The sequence below is a fragment of the Misgurnus anguillicaudatus genome, chromosome 14 (genome assembly GCF_027580225.2).
Source record: "Misgurnus anguillicaudatus chromosome 14, ASM2758022v2, whole genome shotgun sequence".
Classification (NCBI taxonomy): Eukaryota; Metazoa; Chordata; class Actinopteri; order Cypriniformes; family Cobitidae; genus Misgurnus; species Misgurnus anguillicaudatus.
Window position 1 is genome coordinate 34,553,387 of NC_073350.2, and position 23,589 is coordinate 34,576,975.

Below are 23,589 nucleotides of genomic sequence, written 5' to 3' on the forward strand. Positions count from 1 at the left end.
GTTTGAAACTTTATCAATACAACGACACCTTAATCTGCTTAAAAACTCCTCATCTCATTTATTTTAAAAACCGCAACAAGATGAGGGCCCTCCATGCATAAAAATGTATTTGTCATTGCACAAATCTCATATACGAGATCAGCAGGCATTACGCGCTGCATGCGCAGGGACCTTATTGATTAAAATAGGGATCACAAGGAGGGTAGGTGAAAAAAACACAGGGATTGAACAAAAGGATAAATTTCCCACACAACAATCTACAGTAAAATGATAATAAATACCAAACCTTAGTATAAGTAAAGACATAAAACATTACAAAATAAGAACAGAGTGGGACTAATTTGCACAATGTTAATGACGCAATGCCGCTTGCGGAGGTGTGTCTCATTGCGCATGCTTTGAAATTAAATGTTTTGGATCATGGGTAATGTAGTATCGTATAACAACGCAATGTTTACGTTACATCTTTCAATAAAGATAAAAACAAGCCTTATTTTAGTGAGGTTGCGGTGGTAAGCTTTGGCAAACTAAGGCATTAAAACAATTTCACTTGTCAAATTGCATTGCTATGAATTTTTTTTTACACCAGTGGGGCCCATTTTTAAGGTCTCGCCAAGGGCCCCATAACCCCAAGGGCCGGCCCTGGTTTTGAGGGATCTGTTCAGTATGTGATGTACTCTGGCCTGCTAGCAGCGAGACACTTACGCCTGCTGAACTGCTGAGTTCTGATTGGATTAGCAAAAAAATGTCAAACATTTACAAAGAGTTCAAGACACAGCTGTAAGAACGCATACTACATACATTAACTCGAGCACTTAAATCCTACGCTGGCCAATAAATCGATCTCAAGATCCTCTTCTTCATTTAAAAGTCATTATCATGCTGTCATGTCCATACCTCTGCAGTAATTATTATTACTAAATATATTCAGAACGGCCAACTCATACAGCTTCAGTAACTACAGACATCACTTACTGTGAGCAAGCTTGGATTACATTTTAAATAAAATATATCTTAGTTACCCAGGCAACTTTGTCTCTACACGTGTATTCAGTAGGCACAATGGAAACACAGTTTGGTGTTATTCAAGCAGATTACCTCAAGGACAAACATCTGATATCTGCATTACTTGCTACCATCAGTATCAAAACTATGAGTATCTTTCAAATAATACCATAAAATGAGTCACACACTTTTATTTTAAAAAACTTGTGTAAAAGACCAGAAACAACATAACAACAACCAATCAAAATAAACATCTAGACATGTTTATTATGACTGTGGTTGTGACATTGGAAACCTGTAACACACCTATTCACCAATCTCTATCGAGAACAACAAATCAGACTCAGTCAGGGACAAACCAGATCTGGGTCAGGTGAGTCGCTGTGACGATAGTCTGATATCATAAAGGTGATTTTATGCACAGCTCTTCATTTTTTATTTTGGCTCTTTGATGATCAGGAAGTCCTTATCAATCTAAAACCACTGAGTTTGAGTTGTTTATAACATGCATTTAAAAAGCAGCACTCGTGAATTGTGGTGAAATTCAACAATTATTATAAATATTATTTATTATCAAGAAAATACCTGAAAAGGTTTGATGAACAGCGATATATGTATGCTTGTAGGCATTTTGTGGAGCTGCACATGTAAATGATACTTCTTCTGCAGCACATATTGCGTTTTTGCACGAGAGCGCCCTCTGGCTTTTGGATGTAGCGGCATTTTGCCACAATTCATTGAGAAGTATAGCAAGCACAGTGATGCTGCGTTTACACCAACAGCGGTAGAGGCGGCAAGCCCGAGTGATTTCAATGTTAAGTCAATGTGAAGACGCCCTGACGCGCTTCTGGAGGTCTCGCACAATTCCGCCTTGTTCGCGCAAATTATGCGAATTGAGCGTCTGGCGCGGTATGCACGAATGGTGCTTTTTGTGCATTTTGCGTTTGATGCGAATTTGCGGCTGACGCCAGAGATAAAAAATTTTGACTTTGGCAGGTGCTGTGGCGGCAGCCCTGCCCAGAGTCACTCATTCAACATGAAGGAAGGCTTGATATTGTCTGTAGAGCTGTAATCGGGCCTTAAAAGTTAGGCCCGAAATGTCCGGAGCCCGACAGAATGCAGCCCGAACGTACATTTAGATTGACAGCTTTTTAAAAGCCCGAACCCGTTTACAGCCCGACATTATTTAAATGTGCGCACACACAGCTTTTGTCAAGAATGAAAAATTTACACAGGTTTTAACATTATTTATTCATGACTAATAATCTACACGCCACTTGGAAGTTGAAACAAAGAAATAAAATAAGTCATCTGTAACATTGTAACATCTCATTCTAAATAGGCTTATGCAATACACTATAAATATGCCAATAAAATTATTATTTCTTAACAAATTAAATTAAGATAATACATTCTGAATTAAGATGGGTATTTGGCAATAACGAAATTAAGAGAAATTCTCCGCGGGATTTGCGTCTGCACTTCTCTCCATTACTGCCAACATTAATATCCTCTGTCTAAATATGTATTTAAGACTCGATTCATATTTAATTATACATTGAAAAACCTACTCACCAAGATTAGGCTACATGTTTTTGATGAGGAAAATCATTCAATCCACTGTAAATGAATTCAGCGCGGTCCTGCGCTACTGATAGTGCATCCAGCAGCATTGAACTTGACCGCTCATTTACCTCACAAAGCCGGAGCGCAAGCCCGAGCCTGGCTCGAGCCCGTGTAAAATGTTAGAAATGAAGCCCGAACCCGCTCGAGCCCATCGGGTCCTGTCGGGTTCGGGCAAAGATCTTCAGCTCTAATTGTCCGTAAGCAGTCACACGAAGCTATACGACACAAGTTCTTATTTCTATAGAGACAGGAATAAAAGGGACCTCGCTTGGAAGAGTGTCAGTGAGGACATTGGGCAACCTGGTAAGTTGTAAATACACATTTCACTTTTGAGTCACGTGACGTTTATCGACCTGTGCTGTTTATTTTCCCCCTATAGTAAGGTGACTAAATAAAAACCGGTAACTCTCTCAATAAATGCACAATCAACATCAGCCATCTTGCAAACAGACGACCGCATAGCACTTGCACTCCCACAAGAAGCGGATTTTGCCTCTGATGCTCGTCAAATGCTTGCTTTTCCTGCGTGTCTACTTCGCTCTAGACGCGCAAATGCATTCAAACTGTTCAAGCGGCAAACTAGGCGCGGTAGATTCGATTTTGACGCCTGAAACGCTGTTGGTGTAAACGCAGCATTATTACAAACTTCGGCAGATTTCTGCACCGTGTTAACCAATCAGGACCTTTCTGTAGCAGTTACGTGATTACAAATAGCACGTTTTTGGTGCCTCTCCGAGGCTGGTGTAAACGCAGCATAACACGACTTATCGTCCTAGCCCTAGTCAGGAGCCATGAAAGGAGAATTCCTCATTAATTCTTTGTAGTTTAATACAGCAGAAATCTGTCACAAAATATTCTTTACACTCTCAAAACTGCTATATGCTGTCAGTTCCTTTTGCTAGAACCAAACTGGGTAAGAAATCTTTTGCATATGCAGCACCGTTTGACTGGAATTTTATTTAATCAAAATTAGGGATGCACGATATATCGGCCGACATATCGTTATCGGCCGATAACTGCTTATTTTTAATATTATCGCTTATCGGTCTGATAGCAAAATTAGGTCGATAAATGAAAGGCGATAAATGATGGATTATTTTGGTTTGTTGAACGACTTCACTTGCTCATTGCTGGCCATGTGAAGTTTTGATTGGTGCTTTCTGTGACATAGCACGAAGATGACGTGTTGCGGGCTTAAGAAGAGTATGCTAGTCTAGCGCAAAGACAAGATGTCCGCGGCCTGGGAGTTTTTCATTGTGAAATTAATATGAATATTTATCGGCAGAGCCGGCGCCAGACCATAACTAACAGGGGGGCACTCGGCTTCCAACGGGGGGCACGCAATAGCAACAATAACTTGCAAAAACAAGACATTAAAACAACAAATACAGCAAGCACACACTCATACAACTAGTACAGACTGTTAGCTCATTTCCCGTATAAAGTGCAAAAGACCACAAACTATGCGCAAAACTATTGAACTTCGACCGCGGCGTGAGCGCAAGCTGAGCTCCGCTGCGCTCGCGCTTGGCTCAATGCAACAACAAACTGCCCTCGCGCGGCGCAAGCCATTGAAATGAATGGGTTTCTTAGCGCAGCGCACACCGCGTCCTAGCTTTAAAAAAGCCGCTTTACCATAATCACGTCGTAATGATGTTAACGGTCTATAGCCACACTTCACATTTAAGCTTACGTAATTTAAAACAACGCTAACTTACCTTTAAAATAGCTGAAGACGGCGTGTAAGAACATTAAACTTCCTTAAAACAGTGTCCTGTTCGGGGGGGGCACTGCCCGCGAATGCCCCCCCTTGACGCCGCCCCTGTTTATCGGCCTATATGTATATCGGTTATCGCCCCCCAAATAGAAAGAGTTATCGGTATCGCCCAAAATGTCCATATCGGTGCATCCCTAATTGAAATTGAAGTTGCAAAACCTTCTTTCTTTTGATCAGTTTAAAGCAGATATTTGGCAACTGATTGACGATTCTGTGAAATGTAACTGTTTTTAAACTTTGTTTGTGATATGTAATTGTTTTAAACTGTTTTATGCTGTGCAAGTCTGTTACTGAATTTCTTGTATTGCTGCTCATCTTGGCCAGGTCACTCCTCTGAATTAGATTTTTAATCTCAGTGAGTTTTTACCTGGTTAAATAAAGGTTTAATAAATTGAAGTTGATATTAACGTAGTTTTCACAGCTTACGAAAAAGACTATTTAACTGCTTCAGTGTTGGATGACCTCAATCATTCAGCTCATTTTCAGGCATCTCGCTCTTTATCTGGCAAATATTACACATTTTAGAGATTCTCAATGACGCAGTTGGAGGAACCTGACAGAGAAACAGAGCACGCACAGCCTATAAACAGCTTTTCCGTCTCCCAAAAGACTTCGGCAGAGACATCCCTTCCAAAAAAGGGCAGTTCGTATTTCCTCGTGTTTACTAGGTAAAAGCAGAGGAGAAGAGAGAGAGATGAACAGCGAGCAAGAGAGAGAGAGAGGTGAATTCAGAAATAGTTCAGTGACGTCGAGCGCCCACACGCTTCCCCCGGGCATCTCTCAACATGCCTGCTGTCACAGAGATCTGCACCGAAAGAAGATTTCAGCTGTAAATACAAACCATGAGGATGAATATTAACTCTGTACTGTTGATGGCAAATAAACTAAGACATTTTTTACTAAATTTTCTAGACATTCAGCTGGTCCTTCCTGTTTGATACAGTTAAGTATGTTTAAATGTAAGGCGTGTCATTTAGTCTCTATCATCAGCCGCACGAAACACCCTGCCACCATTGTTCGGTCTCTGCAGAACTACAAACACAATCAAAACACACAATGACGTCACAGCGATGAGGAGATAGACCACAGTATAACCACAGCGTCATTTCACCAAGAACTCCTCACATTCAAAGAAAAAGCAGTCATGGAATTTTAAGAAACATTTTACCCCAAAATCTAAATGAAAATGTTTTTATTTTGCATAAAATTATTTGCATAAAAATAATGACACAATAGAATTATTATTTACAATAACTACTGAAGCAAGCAACTCTAATTGCTGCAAATGTCAACCTTACCACGAAAAATTTAGTTTTAAGTAGGGGTGTAAGTTGGATAGTTCATTACAATGCAATACGATATCTGTTTCCTCCGTCAGCAATGCGATATTTGCCGGTACATCAAACACTTCTTCGATGCAATGACAATTTAATTAATTTATTGATATTTATATATTACGTGCCTAGTTAAGCAGTTACATTTTTAATAACTTACAAATATTTACCTAAATATATAACACGAACGTTTAGGGTTTCCCGCAGAAAATTTGTTAGTTAAGGTGGTAGGGTTGGGCGGGACCGAGGGCATGGCAATCAAAGGGGCGGGGCGTATACGGCATTATGACAATTAAAATATTTTTATTTAAAACACTCAATTAAAACTTATGTTTGAAGAAACTATAATAAAAAATGAACACATTCTAGATTATTCATTAATTAAATGTTTTTACCTCTAACGGGAATAGCGAGTGGTGAAGTGAAACGGTTAATAAACACAAACTAAACCAGATGTTGTAGAACGTCTGGCAAACAATGATATAAAAGATAGTAAAAACTGATTACTTCCCACTATTAATTACATTATCTTAAAGAAGTGTAACTACAGTAGCATGTAAATAATGCACATAAATAAAGTGAGGAAGAGCGCTCAACAATTATATCTAATCAACAGGCACGTGAAACCTAGCTAGCTGGTTACTCAAACAACAAAATCACAAGAACTATAGACTAATACAATAATAGGCTTAAATAAACCCCAAAACATAAGTCCACTTACAGTTCTCACGGACACGCGTTTTATCAACTGGCTATCCTCCAGACATGACGGAGCACGTCTTATGTCATTTCGACCGTGTGCTGCGGGTGCTCGCTCGTGGTGTGAAGCGCGTCCACGCTATTCTCCAAGATGTTTTATCAACTGGCTAGTTATCCTCCAGACAGTGACGGTCCGGACCACGTCTTTCTCATTTCGGCCGTGTGGTGCGCGTCCCCGCTCGCGCTGTTATGCGCGTACGCGCTATTCTCCGAGATTAAGGGCCTTTTGTTAAGCGTTTTTTTTTTGGACGACCTAGTTAAGGCGGTCGGGTTTCCAAGCTGAGGCGGGCCGCCTTAACTGAAATGTGCTGCGGGAAACCCTGACGTTTAATTAAACTCTTTGAAAATAGCACAATCTCTGTCCCAATTGAGACATTTACAAAAAACTAACAAAAAATACACTTTGAACAAAGAGGGGCAAAATGTTACATAAAATCAAGCTTATGAAGTCTTTCAGTATTTTGGGCCAAAATGAAAAAATTAAATTAAATTAATATAAAAAAATAAAGCGGTTACACTTAAGCATTTATTGGTGGTTTCCCAGACAGGCATTATATTAAACCAGGACTAGGCCTTAGTTTAATTAGGAAATATAACTAGTTTTAACAAGCATGCCTTACTAAAAACATTACTTGTGTGTATTGTAAACCAAAACAAAGGGCACTAATGTATTGAAAGATATGTTAGTGTAAGTTGTTTTCAGTTTGGACAGCTCTTATATTTATTTTAGTCTAGGACTAGTCTAATCCCTGCCCGGGAAACCGCCCCTTGATCTCACACAACTTCAGGTCTAACAGTCAAACAAGTGTTGTAGTGGTCTCTTTTGAGAAAATGTTCTTAATAACAAACAACTGATCAACACGTTCAGGAGAGAGGACAGTATGTTTTGCTGCAATGCTAAACACATGTTTGTCTTCTGTCTCTTTCGCTGAGGTTTTACAGAGAGTGTCAAAACAAAGGTACCTCATATCAATATTTTATGTGTGGCATCAATAAATATATTACTAACAATGCTATGCAATGTTAGCCTGGCTAACACCAGACCAGTCTCATAGAGAATGAGACGTGGTCTGGGAACCATATGCTCATTTTCTCGTATTTGAGGCGTGGTTTACGAATGCCCAGAGCCGTTTATTGGCACTATGAATGTCTATCAAATGTGTCTGTAAGTAGCTCATAGCCAATCGTTTCAATTATACCAGATGACGTGAGAGCGACATGAATTTAAACGTAAACAACTTTTATCGGTGCGTGTGCACACAGCTGAAAGCTATGCAACCAAACCGTTAGCTGTATATTGATAGTGAAAAGCAACACAATTTAGTGGCACTGTGACAACCACAGTACATGCATAATGACAATATGATATTAATAAATACCATTTATAAGTTAATTGCACTTCGTCTACGACGATGCCTAGCAGGTTGGTCCTATAAAACTCCGTGGCTATCATGTCTTGACATATACAGACATCCTTCTTGGATATGAAATTGTTTAACGCCAAAAGTTTCTCTTTTATTTTTTTTAATATACTTGCATTAAAAACTACTTCTAAGGCTGCATTGAAAAGTAACTTCGCGTCTGCTTCCGCGTTGGATAAACAAAACTGCTAGGGATGCATAATGACTAATCTATAGCAGAATAAAATTTTTTGTTTACATAATATGTGTATGAACTGTGTATAATAACTTCGTATAGATAAATGTGCACACATGCATACATTTAAGAAATGTTATATACGCTTGTATATTTATGTATAATTTATGTATAAAATTTTTTTTTCTTAAAATTATACATGCATGTGTGCATATTTATATATACATAATTATTATACACAGTTCACACACATATATGATGTAAACAAAAACTTTTATTCTGCTATAGATTAATCACGATTAATCGTTATGCATCCCTAAGCTGAACATTGTATTAACTGCTTGATCATAAAAACGTTTTTTTTTTTACCACTGTAATGAGTAAACAGAAAATGAATATGAATAAAATACCATCAACATCTCTGCAGCGGTTATGAATGGTATGTACTAGTCAGCATCTAAGCAGGGATTTAATGTTGTTACACAGACACACAGAAAGCTCAGTGTGAATTTAACTGTGTGGAAACTGTGACCGGCCCACACGTTGAGCAACACAACACAACTGTGTGTGTCTGTGTTCAGCAATGCAGTGACGGTTTGATGTTGCTTGTGCAAAGTGCAGGGGAGGAGTTGTGGTTTATTTGTGTGGTTTGAAATGACTGAGTACCCGACTGTTCTGTTCCCGCGCTCTGACAAATAAAGTTTTTTGTGCACCCCTAGCAGCTCTTATCTTTAGCCAGCACTCACGAGGATGATTTGAGAAAATTGAGAATACTTCGCAAGGTCGCCATGACCCATTAACATCCAGCATACTGCGCTATTTTAACTGGATGCTAAAGAAACTGATTACAGTCATTTAGATAAACATTACAGAAACTGAAACTAAAGACAGAAATAAGATGACGGTCAGCTGGATGCGATGGATTTATTTCCAATGCATTTGTTGCCAGGTGTGTGTGGAGGACATTAAAAGGGTCCAAATTTTCCCATTGGAGCAGAGGGCCATCATTATTTTAAGATTAATACACATGATGGAGACTCCTGTACGTGTGCAATGATGTAATAAAGGGTAATCCAAAACAAATCATTATCGCACTCTCATGCCATTATAACAACGAAACTAACGCTTACCTTAGTTCTAAAACCACTGGTTTACATCATAAACTGATCATCTGCACACAATCTGATTATTTTATTAGCTGTGGCTAACCATGAACATAACAGTATGTCAATCCAACAACAGGGCAAGCCTTCGTGAAACACCTTACTGAAAGTTATACTGTAAATGAATGAGGTTGCCCTGATTTGCTGTATTCAGGGTTGCCATGAGGAGAGCAAGAGAGAACGAGAGAGACAAGCAACACAACGCCCCACCACCCAAAATAGACACTAATTTAGTTCCCCATACAGCAAACTACAGAGGACATCCTTTAATGACTTCTTTACTCCAGTAAGCACACTGTTTAGGGGGTCACTTAATGGCTTCTGTCGTCTAAGTAGTTGACTCTCCGGTCCTGTAAAAAGCTCTTATGGATTATTTGCGCGCTCCCCGAGGGCAGGTGCAGTGTGTCGAGCGAGTGTGGGTGGATTACCGGTGTGTCATATTCTCTTTGAACATGCTAAACAAAAACACAGCTTATAAAAGACCCCGTGAACGCCTGAACGATCTTTTTGCAATTCAAATGAACATTTATAGCTTTTAACAGTGTTTCGTTTAATCGAGCGCCCACACTTATATCTCCCCACAGAAATCAAATCAAAAGAGTTTGAGGGAGGTTTTCAGAAATGTAGGAGGAGATATTTTTAAGCAAGTGACGTTTTTAAATATGGTGAGTATTGCTGCATTTGCTTTTTGTCGATTTTATGTATAAAGGTGCACAGGGGAATATTTAAGTGAATTATTCTTTTAAAAAAGCATTTTAAGCATTGAAGGTAAAAGATGTCTTCTTACAATGCACACTCAGAGTCTTCATTATAGGCCTGTGTAATTTATCGTTTTTAAGATAGTCGAGGTAAAACAATTATCGTGCGCTTAAAATATAAATTGCGTGCTGCTGGGCTGATGTGTTTGTAATATATATATATAGCCTCAGGTGTCCCATTGCTTTTATCAAAATTTAGTTCCTGTAGACCGTTTCATCGGACGCACGTGCGCTGACCCGATACACGTCTGGATCCAACTTTACTTTTTTTTATGGTCTGACTAGTTGCTAAACTGATCTCTTGAACAAATGCCTCGTTGAAAAGAACAAATGTTTTGGTTTCCTAGGTAATCTATGTGTTGTTTTTGCTTGTTATATGAATAAACTACGTTTAAAGAACTTTGTTGTTATTTATTCTTAGCGAAAGTTACGTGCGGACCACGAATGCCGCTTGTTTATGTTGTTACTGCTAAAACCGTCTATAATGTAAACTAAGGTTAAGAAGCACCAATTATCCGATTCACGATTTTACATTTCCTTTGGTGTGTTAGTGTGTATTAGTACTTTAACGATATGCAAAGGTACAAATCCCAAAGTAAACGATGACGGGAGTTATCGTTTACAGCTTAAATCTCTTTCCTTGGTGTACAACAAACACACAGATTGTAGGCAACAGTTTACTTCCTGAGCCTGATCATGACATACAGTCTGCAAGTACATTTTTTATATTTAAAGCAACACTATGTAGTTTTTTTTACCTTTAAATAATGTCTCCAAAATTATTTCAGTGATAGAACAACTTTTAACTGGACAAATTGTACTGTTGCTGCAACCTGAGCAGCCTCCTAGCTGCTACAAACACACTCTGCCTGCAGAAGAGTGTCTGATACCAGGCACTGTTGCGCTTTTCAACCACATGGGGGAGCTGTAAGTCATTTTTACGTGGAAACAACATAGTGTTGCTTTAAAGACTTTACTACTAGCTAAACTATGATTTCAAACACAAGTGTTGGGCAGTGCGGAGTAGCGTTTGTTGTTTGTCGTTTCTACAATCACAAATTAAAACATGGTTTTATGCTTTAGTATCCTTATCTTACCAATCTGTTACATGCTGCTCAAGACGCGCTGGTAAAGTTGATCGATCAGCTTGTTCATCTGCATTTTCTGGATCAGATTCAGCTCGTATTGATAGGGTAGTAAAGATGATATTAACTCCTGTTAGCATTCCATTGTGAACTAATCTTTCAAACATGGTAAGCAGCGTCACATTTCCAGGTGACGTCAGAGGTATTCAGGCCAATCACAGCATTCTGGTTAGCCGGCCAATCGGAGAGCACTGCGCTTTTCAGAACGATGAGCTTTGTACAAAATCAACACGTTTCAGGGAGGCAGGCCATAAAGGAGCAACAATAATGTGCGGTATATGGAAAATAATGTGTTTTTTGAACCATAAAACATGCAAATGCATTATATTACATTATGTTTTAGCAACATAATAGGTGTTCTTTAAAAGTTGGTGTTTATGATGTTGTGCAGCAATATACAGTACACAGTAGCTGTTGCACAAGTGATTCACATCAGAATAGTTTTGTGTATTGTATCATGACTGAAATGATATACACTCAACTGCATCAATCTGGGTCACTAGTGGGCTAAATGAAGTTTTCTGTCCTGTGAAACTATGTGAGATTGGAACCTTGACCCACTGAACTCCATATGCCTTGGTCACTAGAAAATACACAGTCCACAGGAACATATATATCTGTCCTAATGCTAATCCAGAACAAACAAACTATACAAAATAGTAGACGAGAGACTCATTACATTCAATACAGAACATTATTGATAAATTAGTGATTTTACCCAGAACAACAGCCATAGATATGTATAAAGGCTAGATGTCTCGCCCGCGCTGCTGGCCAATTGAGGGAAACGTCCACATTTGGCGGCCATCTTACCACAGGGCGCTCGCTCCCTCATAGCATTGAGCTTTAATGGTGCAGGTACTTCTAAATGACCATAACTTGCCCAATTTTCTACCCATTTTCAAACAGTTTGGTTTGTTATAAACGTCAAAGATGTACCTATGACACTGCATACTTATACAAACATTTTTTTTCATGAAACATGTTAAAGGATCCAGAATTATAGCCACGTTAATAACGTTTGTAAGAAACCAAACCGTTTAAAAATTGTAGGGATGCACCGATCCGATATTCTGGATCGGTATCGGGGCCGATCCGGCATTTTTTGCTGGATCGGATATCGGACTAACAGGACCGATCCAGTTCCGATACTGCACGTTACCCATGGTTGTCACTGACAAGCGATTAAAACGTCAAAGTATTATAAAAGCACCATAAACGTTTTTATGCACTATAATCAAAGTCATCTTACACTCAATAGCTTCATGTGAAGGAACAAACGCACATTTAAAAATATTCATGTTCACAGAAACACTGTAACTTACTTGCAAACTGAGTTAATCCACTGATGAGAAGCGGACGGATAAAAACGCGTCATTCAACACAGGCACACACACAATAACACACACAATAACTGTAACGTTAGGCTTTATTAAAGATCTGATTTCATAAAGTCTCAGTAAGCTGTTGGATGGATGCAATTCACTATGTGCTGAGGATTCACAGGTGAAGCGGACGGATGAAACGCGTCATTCAACACAAGAACCCTCAATAACTGTAGGCTGTTTTAAAGATCTGATTTTATAAAGTCTCAGTAAGTTGTTGGATGGATGCAATTCAGTATGTGCTGACTCTGAGCACACGATGCATCAAATCTTTTTGTGTTTTAATAGTTATGAACTTAGCTTTCCATTGCGGAGCGAGGATTCCCATGCGAGTGTGAGGACGCTTCTAGAGCATCAATGCTGCACAGTATTGCGCAGAATGCGCACTCAATATGATTTAGGCGCATCAATTCTGCACCCGAAATGTGCATAAAAGGTCCGGTTAAGTGCATAATTCCCAAAATAACCATCTGCACACTAAAGCTTTTTTACTGTGACTTTTTGCGCAATTAAGGAAAATATATTTAGCATACTTATTTGATCAAACGTGCCTATTTTATTTTCTCCTGAACACTGCCATGGTTAGAAAAGGGTAAAGATGAGGAGAAAAGATACGTATGTATGCTGCTGTGTCACCTGGTTATGAGTAATTTGTATAATATACTTAAATGTCTAGTATCAAATATATCACTATCTAGCTTGCTAAGCAATTACAATCAGTATTTTTTTTTCTAACAGTATGTAACATTAAATACTACCATTGAAAAGTTTTAGAGTCACATTGACTTATTAATATTTTTTTCCACATTAATAACAAATTTATCAAAACTATGGATTAACACAGATGGAACTATGAAAGTCAATACTGTGACTGAATAAATCCATAATATATCAAAACACAACCTGATGGAAAAAAATACATAATTGTTTATAAATGTAAAATAAATAATTGTGCTTTTTAATGTTTAAATAGCTCTTCGTCCCTTCTGAGATGTTGTTCTCAGAAATGGCCCCAAGCCTATTTGAGTTTGAGACCCCTGCATTACAGCATTTAACACTGACTGACATTCAGGGTGCACTTATAATATTATTAAGCTGAGCCTGAAAGTCTGTTTTACTGGACAGTGATATCACTTTTTTGTATGAAGATTAATAAACACGAATTAAAGGTGAACATTAATATATTTACGCCTTTTTTATTTTAAATATGATATAGTTTTATAGGAGAATGTTTCATTGGCAAATTCATTTTTTCAGAGGTTTGTTTTTGGTTCAAACATCCATTGCAGGCATTCTTGGCAGTTTTTCCTGAGGCTTTTTAATATGCATACCGTTATCGGATTTATACCGTATCGACCGGAATCAAGAAAATTTTGGCCATATCGTCCAGCCCTACCTATTTCCATACCAAATTTCGAACAGTTTGCACTATTTACATCACATGGTACTGTCAGTAAAAAATAAGGTGTGACGCAGGGCGTTTCTACACCATGTACCTGACAGAACAGGCAAGGGTTCATACCTTTCCATACATGGCCAGACCTGCACTAGTTTAAATGGTGGCGTTTCAAACACGTCGGGACCTAAAGCTGATGTACTGGTTCCAATGAGACGTGGCTTTCCAAATTGTTTTCTTAGAAAACAAGATCACGAAGCTTTAAGAGCTCATTACAAAGCTGCAAGCTAATTGGTTATTAGTTGAAAATCAAAGTACAAAATTAAGAGGTTTGCTTTAAGGACTTATCCAAGTTGGCATATTACAGTAAGATTAGTATGCACTTTAACTGTAAAAAGGTAAGGCACTCTTTGACAGCTTTAACAGCTAGTGCAAAACTCCTGCAAAACAAGGCGGCAACACCCAACACATGGCTGAGCGTACGATCCAAAGACAGAGAAATTTGAGGAAGCAGAACATGATAGGCTTTTCCAACAGGTCTCATCTGCTGTCAGGTCAGATGGCACACACAGATGGGCGAGCATTCACACGCTCGAACGCGTACATGAATACTCAAACCCAACCAGAGCAGAGGGACACCCAGGCCTAAATAAATTATTTACTTTTTTGACCGTCCTTCGTGCAGGAGTCCTGGCCTTCCTGTGTGTCATCTACAAAAAGAGCGAGTACAAGATTAGAGGAAGGACTCTGAAGAATTAGGATAACCCTAGAGAATCTCAAATTACAGCTGTTTGAGATGTCAAAATTTGGGGTAGGAAGTCAAAATGTCTGAAATCATCTTGTCTGTTTAATATCAATTCAATTTGATTTTATTTCTGTAGCACTTTTCCTTGGAATGTGCATTATTGCAAAGTGGCTTGCTTTACAAAGACAGATTTTTAAAAACCTACAGAAATATCTTCATGTGGATCATTTTAAAAGCCAGCACAGATATCCCATACAATACTTATGATATCCATTTATTCTGTGCATGCAGTGTGGTGGTTGATGGAGAGGTTTTAATGGCATCTGATGCAGCAGAAACTTAAATACACTAAATGTCTAAATCATCAGACATGATAAAGAAGGCCTTTGGGTGACTGATGCTTTGGGACACACACATGCTAAATCAGAATTACACGGTTTAGGAGAACCAACCAAATTTATATTATGTATGCAGTATAAACAACTGTGAAGATTTCTGGGAAGTAAAGTTCAGATAGGCTGTTACGGATGCCGACGCTTGTCTGGACTCTACAGAACAGAAAGCTGCCAAACAAACATTTGTCATGACTGGATGGAGACTTCACGTGCCAGGGCTGTGTATCGGCAAGAATCTGGCGATACGCCTCATGATACTGTTGTTGCGATACGATATGACGCGCTGCTGTGCTATAAGCAAGGCGGTATATTGGGATATTTCTTTTGGGCGAAAAAGAATAACATATAATTTTAGTAAAGCTTAACTCATCAAGAACACACCACCATATGCAAACCTTAGCAATTTTTTTTATTTAACTTTGATGTTTGAACTTGCTCCAGAGTAAGTTGTAGGGATCTTATCTTTTAGCTGCTGTTGTTCTGTTAGCTGTACATCAGGACGGTGCCTCGTTAAGTCCGCTCTCAGATGTGTTGTGTTGTTTGAATATTTGATGTTGGTGTCACACATTTTACACATCACATAACTTTTGTTAATCACTTTTGGGAGTTCATTGTCTGTAACGAAAGCGGGAATGATGCCACACTTTGGCTTGTACACTGAAGCGAGAGCTGGAACAATACTTTTATCCTCCATTACTAGCAGCGAACTTTAACATTAGTGGTGCGGCCCTATCCGAGTACTTTTAATCTATATTTATTTTTTGTATTTTTATACTATTTATTATTCGGGGATTAATAAAGTTAATCTAATCTAACTCTTGACGTTTAGAGCAGGGCTGCATGATATTGAGAAAATATGCAATTTGGCTGTTGCGGTGCCGATTTTTTCTAATTTTATTTTAAAAATGTGTATAATTTAGATATGTAATAATTATACTGAAATAAACAGGTAATACATATTCTTCTGATGTAATTAAATCTAATTCAGGCTATAAAAAACTTTTTCAGATGTAACGTTCTTTTTAGGCACAAGTTCGTAGTTTTCCTTGCTTGTCTCTACTTCTGCCATATTTATTTTCTGCTCTCTGCTTTAAGCCGATAGGTTCACCTTTATGCCCGCGGTCTAGCCAATAGTAACAGTATAAGACCTACTTGGTGGGTATTTACTAAGGCCCCTTCTGTTTGGTCTAATTTGGACAATCTAAGCATGCAACACACAAATGAAGACACGCGAAATAAATGTAAGTTATCGAAGCGCTCCGCGATAGGGATATCACATACCGCTATCATGACAGCTTTAATTTATTGATATATTGTGCGGCCCTAGTTTAGAGATAAGAAGAGTGCAAGGTGTACACTTAAAATAAACACAAAATAAAATAAAACAACTGCCACAAATCTTATATGAAAAAAATCTATATTGCGTTATTTGTTTTTATTTTGAGAATCAATGCAGTATCTGCAAACAAAATATACGTAAACTTACACTCCTAAATCACCTGCTGGTCAAACATCATTCCTAGACAAAACACACACACACACACACACACACACACACACACACACACACACACACACACACACACACACACACACACTTGTATAAACTCATATACCTCCCTCTCTTTCCCAAACCTGTATTCAAATCTTGTGGCCCTCTATCACTCCACATCAGGTTTGACAAGCACTTTGTTCATTCAAAGCATTCAACGAGAGTCAAGACTGTTAGTTTTGTTTCTGTTCTAAGCTGAATTGAACATCCTAAAAATTATCAAACACTTTAAAAGCAGTTCTCATCTTCTGAATTGTGCAGAAGAACCACACAGAAGTCACAGCCACATGCACGCTCTACAAACATTCCTCTCTGGTCAAGCCTGGCATTTCTGTTTCACAGCTAACAGCACAGAGAGAGAGAGAAACAAAGAAAGACAGAAAGAGGGAATGAGAAAAAGAGTCTGAGAGAGAAAGCTAAGCATCAGCAGTATGAGTCACCACCAGCAGCATCACAGCTCATAAACTCTTCAGCTGCTGCGTTTCACAGCAGCATCACAGTAACAGACTTGAGCCCACACAAACCCGAGCCTGTGCTCGACACAGTTAAAACCTCTGAAACTCATTCGTCATGCTAATATCATCACCACAGTCTCAAACCTCAGGTAGTAGGGGCACAACATATAAACACTGTTAATCTTGTTCAATTTAATGGATTTTGAAGGTGCCCATACTAGGGTAATTTCTTATGTGCTACATGCTGTCACCCACTTAGAGTCACGAAAGACATGTTGTTTATAAAAGCGATATTTGAAAGTACTGCGAGAGAATGTGACACTGATCACTCTTCTGTCGTGTTAGACATTAACTCAAACAACAAGAAGACTGAAAACAACCTCTGCCATCACATGATACTATAAAATTTCCACTAGCACGTTCTGCTTTGTCCTTCATTCATCACGCATAATAAAACATGCAGGCCACATGGAAAGACGTCAGGATAAATGATCCATACACAAACATTTCCACATCATTAATCAACTGCTTGCCTTTTAGGTCTGAATATCTTAATCGTTCAATGTCAAGCACTAACAGGTAAATGCAACGTTGTAATACAAGAGTATGCAGAAGTTTGTCTGCCACCATCACCGCAACCGTTAATGCAAGACATTTAAAGGATTTCTCCAATTTCATTAAAAAATCCAAATAATTTACTCACACCTATCCAAGATGTTTATGTATTTCTTTGTTCAGTCAAGAAGAAATTAAGTTTTTTGAGGAAAACATTTCAGGATTTTGGAACATGATTACTTAATATGCAAGGTCACGCTGTCGCGTCACACGGCTAGTGCAAGACAAGTTGTTGTGGTTTAAAAGTGCATTTTTTTCTTGGCAAATCGTTTCACTAGATAAGACCCTTATACTTCGTTTGGGATCATTTAAAGCCCTTTGAAGCTGCGTTTTTAAACTGCAAGGATACTATAAACTGTTGGGGTCCAATAAAGTCGATTAAATTGAAATATTGGAATATTGGGGCAGTTTCCCAGACAGGGATTAGACTAGTCCTAGACTAAAATAAATATCCAAACTAAAAAACAACTTGCACTGACATATCTTAAAATACACCAGTGCCCTTTATTTTGCCTCAAAATGCACACAAGTAACGTTTTAGTAAGACATGTTTGTTCAAACTAGTTATATTTCCTAATTAAACTAAGGCCTAGTCCTGTCTTAAACTAATCCCTGTCCCAGAAACCACCCCTTTATGCCTTTCTTTGTTCAGTCAAAATAAAATTAACATCTTTGATGACATGTGGGTAAGTATTATCTGGATTATTTTTTATGAAAGTGAATATTCCTTTAAATCATCATTTTATCCAAAGTGACTTGCAAATGTAATTGAACGATCTGAAGCAATTATCATAAGAGAGAGAGAGACAACTAGATAACTTAACATTAGATAATAACTAACAGATCACTAGTGAAGAGCACCTAGTCTTTATGCCAGTGGAGACATCCGCATAGTTTTGACAAAACTAACACATCAGTCAGTTGTTCAGATAGCGACTGTACTTAGACCTGTATGTTTTGTCTATCACTTGGTCACGTGGGCAGCTCTCTATACAGCTGATGTCACTGTGATGTCATACTGGGAAATAAGGTAACAACAGTTCAGGGATGAATATTAACTATTTTATTGTGCATAAAGAAAATGAAACCTATCTTTGTCACTAAAAAGACTTTCTCATTACATTCATTTATGACATTTTTGCTTTACATTAGATTTTTTTGCAAATTTCATTAGATTAAAACGTAAAGCAGTTCATCCCGTTCAAACAATACATGTATATATTTTAATCAATATAAATTTAAGGAGGATTTAACATTTAACAACACTATCGTAATCTACAAATACTTTACTTTAAAAATATTTACTAAAATAACTCGAGTGTGATTTGTTTTTGCATTAGAGAGTGTGGAAATGCTTAAAAGTCATAAAATGTTTTCACTTGTTGATAAAAATAGGCTTCACTTTCTTTAAACAACATATCATCCTTTTGAAAATGAAATGTGAACTTGACATGTTTCACAGGATTCCCCTCAGACTAATAATAAACGGTATTTACATTTCTCATCTACATTTTTGAAATTCCAGCACAGCTGAAGATGTTTTTATCTTTATGCAAATGAATCTTTTCCTTCTCTCAGCAGTTTTAGTCACAAAGAGAAGAAAGCTGTTTGAGTTACAGACAAAACTCAAGCTGCGTACTGCTGGTGCTGCGGTCGCGCGCGCACGCGCGTCTGTGTGTTTAGCGTTAGCAGAAAAACAAGCCTTCAAATGTCTGTTTGTGACTTTTGGCGCCGCGGACTGCGTTTAAAAACGCCTCAGAAAATAACGGCCAGAAACGCGCGCGTTACCTGCAGTTCGGCCCGTTCCACCTCCCATTGCGCCCGCTCCACCTCGAAACGGGCCCACTCGTGCTGCAGAAAGTGTAAAATCCCCGGGATACTGTACTGAGCTCGGGCCGCCTCTCCTCCGCCGCCGCCGTCGCCCGGTTGTGGCGCTTTCATTCCTCCGGGAAGAACCGAATTGTTATTGTTGTTGAAAAACACACCAGGGCCCGCCTGCTCGTCCATGGCTAGGCCGGGAATCGGAGGTCTTATCGACCACACGGGCACTGGATTTGGTCCGATGGCTCTCTCTCGGTTGCGATATCCGCCTCGGTGCTCGAAGGGGAAACGGTGCGGCTGCAGCGCTCAACTCACACGAGCTGCTGCTATCTGCTGTCACTTCATGACGTTTCCGCTACTGGGCTCCGATTCGAAATTCTGAATAGTTATCTGGAGTTGATTCACTTTAAATGATTCGGTCGAACCGAATCATTTTGCAGCAGCTGGTTAATCACTGAACTGTGAGGAACTGACACAAAATTATCATTTTAGAACACGTTTTTATAATAAATAAATAAACACAATAACAGTTTTAAGTTTACATAGATGTGTAAGATAAGTTTTATATAATATTTATAGATTTTACTATGATATAGTTTTAAAATGTATATATTTTTACATAAAATTAGTTTACTATGAATTTAAAGTATATATACTTTACAAATAGCATAGATTTTATAGCATAATGTTATATATAATATCGTTTAACTATAAATTACCATGATATTATATTACATATGATATTTAAATTACATGTATTATATTGAAATATTACTTGTGTATTGTAATACATTTTATAACACGGTTTGTTATTATAAATAAATACATAAATAAATAAATAAATACAATAACAGTTTTGAGCTTTTAATTTACATAGATGTGTAAGAGAAAGCTAGAGAAAGCTATATATATATATATATATATATATATATATATATATATATATATATATATATATATATATATATATATATATATATATATATATATATATATATATATATATAATATATAAAGTTATATATTTTATATAGTTTTATATATAAATGTATATATATATTTTTTTACAAAAATTGGTTTACTATCATTTTAAAGTATGAATATATTTTATAATTTTATAGCATAGATTTTATAGCATAATGTTATATATTTGATTATATGATATTTAAATTACATGTTTTATATTGAAATATTACTTATATATTAATTGCAATATATTTTGTGATTAATTACCTAAAGAACAAGTTAATTTCCACAGGCGTACAGCTTTGAATAAAGTGATTCAGGGAATCGATCGAATAGGTTCGTTCAATAAACGAACCGTTTGGTTCAGATGAATCGAGTTTCTCTCATCGCTGGTTTCCGCTCATCTCACGCCCACAATCAGGTCAACAGATCGCTGCCAACCTGAAATGTTTCATTGGCTAGAACAAACAACTCGCAGTGTGAACAGCCAATCACGGATGAGTGCGCTGAGCCTGCTGGGATGTGTAGTTCATGAGCGTTTTATATTTTATTAGATTAAATATCATCATTCCAGTTGTTCTTTTCATTGTCCTCCAAACACATACTTTACCTATATGAATAAAAACACAGGTAAAAATTACCAGCCAAACTACATATTAAATAAACACACATATTTAAAAAAGTAAATATAATGAAAGAAAGTGTGCTAAATACACTGTTTTCAGTGTGTAAATTCATTAAAATGCTTCAAGTCAGTTATTTCATAATGGAGGTACAAGTACAGGAACTGTTAAACAACAATACAATACAAACCCCTGTCTAAGAACACATCCATGCATTCATTTCGGGAAAAAAACTGAACTGAACAAAGATCCATTCAGAACATCATTTACTTGCAACATTACAGGAATGTTAATCTTCCCGCTTATTATACACAAACAGTTAATATTAGTGTAGACAACGCTTTTATATTAATATAAACCTGAATAACTATTTTTTATTATTCACTCTTTTTTTTTTAATATTGTGGATTTTTGATCTAATGGCTGTAGGACTGCTGTTCGTGCGCGGTGACGTCACCAGACGCGCAGTATTTAATTAGATTGACATGCGGTTCGGTAGTAATTAGTGCGCGCGCGCGGGTCAGAGGTGAGGTGAAGTACAACATGCCTCCATTTGAGAAAACACAACACCCCAAACCTTTCAAACAGAGAAAGAGTTTAGGTAAGTTAAGTCTGTTATTTTTGTTTAAAAATAGGTGGTCTGTTGATATAATGTCAAAAAGGTTTGTTTGTTGTCTGGTCAGCCACTAGAAAACAAGAGGTGGCGGGAATCCGAACTAAGTTTCCTACCAAGATTCCGGTAAGACGCGAATAAAGTCTTCATAATGAATTGTTACTTGCTGTTTGTGTTAAACATCAATATGTTTTAGGTGATTATTGAGCGATATCAAAGAGAAAAGTACCTACCGCCCCTCGACAAGACGAAGTTTCTCGTTCCTCAAGAGCTCACAATGACCCAGTTCGTTACAATCATCAGGTAAATAAACTGTAAACAAATCTGTAAACATGATCTGTTTTGTTCATATAGTTATTAATTCCTTCGAGAACAACAGAGATTTCTGGCGTGTGAATTCAGCTGATGATGTCATTGCTTGACGTTGAATATTCATGAGTTTAAAAGGCAGCTGATATAAATGCCAGCTTACTAGTTAAGTGAATTGCATTGTTTTTATAGTTTATGGCCATTGTGTTGTGTATAGTGCACATATATGTAGATCTAATCTATTTGTGTATTTTATGTGAAATGTTAAAATCCTGTCCAATATAATACTTAATTTCTCTAATGTGAGCCGCCTTCATCAGCTGATCAGTCACCTGGATGGGTTTAACCACTTTCTCACAGTCTGTGTGGTTTTTCTCACGTCTGACTTATATTTTTTTTTTTAGGAATCGAATGACTCTGATGCCCAGTCATGCCTTTTATCTGCTCATTAATAACTCTGGCATTGCCAGCATGTCTCTGACCATGGCCCAGCTCTATAAGGACTATAAAGATGAGGATGGGTTTCTTTACATGACATACGCCTCACAGGAGATGTTTGGACACTGTGAAAATATGATGCATAACTATACGTGAAGTGTTTGGATGGTTTAGGGTGCTGTTAAACACAAGTATTTATAGTCTTTTGTATATAGTGTTAACTCTTTTTAGATATACTATTGCCTTTTGTATTGTATTTTTTAATTGTAATAAATTCTTTAGTGACTAATGGCAAGCGTCTGTAGAAGACTTGTGCTTTAAAAACTGTCCTTAAATATGCCTGAGAAATAAAAAGTAAATTTAATGTAACTCATTTGTGAATTATTTGGTGAAAATAAAATGTATCGTTCACTTTTGTTTGCTGCATGCATTTAATTTATTTAACCTACAAATGTGCATATTAAAGCATGTAGGGTGTTTATATAGAGTAGGGGATATACACTAGTCAACATTTGAAGTGGATCAAAACCTTTCCTAAAAGTTTTCTTAAAACCAATATCCAATACCGTTCTTGTTTTAGGACAAATTTGATGAATGTTTTTGATCCACTTCAAATGTTGACTAGTATATTTAAAGCAATGAACTTGGGCAATCTGCTGTATTGAAACTTCAGTTGTGCACCTGTAGATGGCGCACTTGTTAAAGGATCCAGAACAAAAAGATTTTGCTCTAAAATAACTTCAGTTTGCATTGTACTATTAGATTTATTTAACAATATTGATGAAATATAATATATGAATCACTATAGCAGTGGTTCTCAAACTTTTTTGGTGTATGGCCAGTCAAAGAGAACGTATGATATAATATTGTAAAAGATAATATTTGAATTATCCAAAACTTATTAAAATATACAATGTGGTGCTTCTGGTTAGTAGCCTTATTTTTCTGAGGTTTAATTACACAGAATTCATGATAAATTAATGTATTTTATAAAACGTCATAAAAGTGGGGTCCTTGGCACCATTTCGGGGCCCCCAGTTTGAGAACCACTGCCCTATTATATAGAATGCAGATTAATTTGATAGTTTGGTCTTTAAGGCATGTTTGTATTTC

The 23,589-nt window shown here is 37.4% G+C and overlaps 2 protein-coding genes across 3 annotated transcripts in view; one reads left to right on the forward strand and one right to left on the reverse strand.

Moving 5' to 3' along the window:
- Positions 1-19,900, reverse strand: part of strn (striatin, calmodulin binding protein) — a 45,875-nt gene extending 25,975 nt beyond the window's left edge. For both annotated transcript variants that reach the window (XM_073876407.1, XM_073876406.1), the window contains exon 1: positions 19,495-19,900. In XM_073876407.1, the coding sequence (XP_073732508.1) occupies positions 19,495-19,713 (219 nt within the window). In that variant the 5' untranslated portion in view covers positions 19,714-19,900. The remainder of the gene's footprint in view (positions 1-19,494) is intronic.
- Positions 19,901-21,590: 1,690 nt separating this feature from the next.
- Positions 21,591-22,892, forward strand: map1lc3c (microtubule-associated protein 1 light chain 3 gamma). The gene is made up of 4 exons (XM_055184350.2): positions 21,591-21,717; positions 21,800-21,855; positions 21,926-22,032; positions 22,443-22,892. The coding sequence occupies exons 1-4, from the start codon at positions 21,660-21,662 to the stop codon at positions 22,630-22,632; spliced, it is 411 nt and encodes a 136-aa protein (XP_055040325.1). The 5' UTR covers positions 21,591-21,659; the 3' UTR covers positions 22,633-22,892.
- The last annotated feature ends 697 nt before the right edge of the window (positions 22,893-23,589 follow it).

What these genes read in the sequence shown, in the direction of transcription:
- map1lc3c (XM_055184350.2), top strand. Translation starts at nt 21,660, where the DNA reads ATGCCTCCATTTGAGAAAACACAACACCCCAAACCTTTCAAACAGAGA. An exon ending in CAAACAGAGAAAGAGTTTAG is followed by an intron (nt 21,718 to 21,799) that starts GTAAGTTAAGTC and finishes TTGTCTGGTCAG; the next exon opens with CCACTAGAAAACAAGAGGTG. An exon ending in CAGTTCGTTACAATCATCAG is followed by an intron (nt 22,033 to 22,442) that starts GTAAATAAACTG and finishes TTTTTTTTTTAG; the next exon opens with GAATCGAATGACTCTGATGC.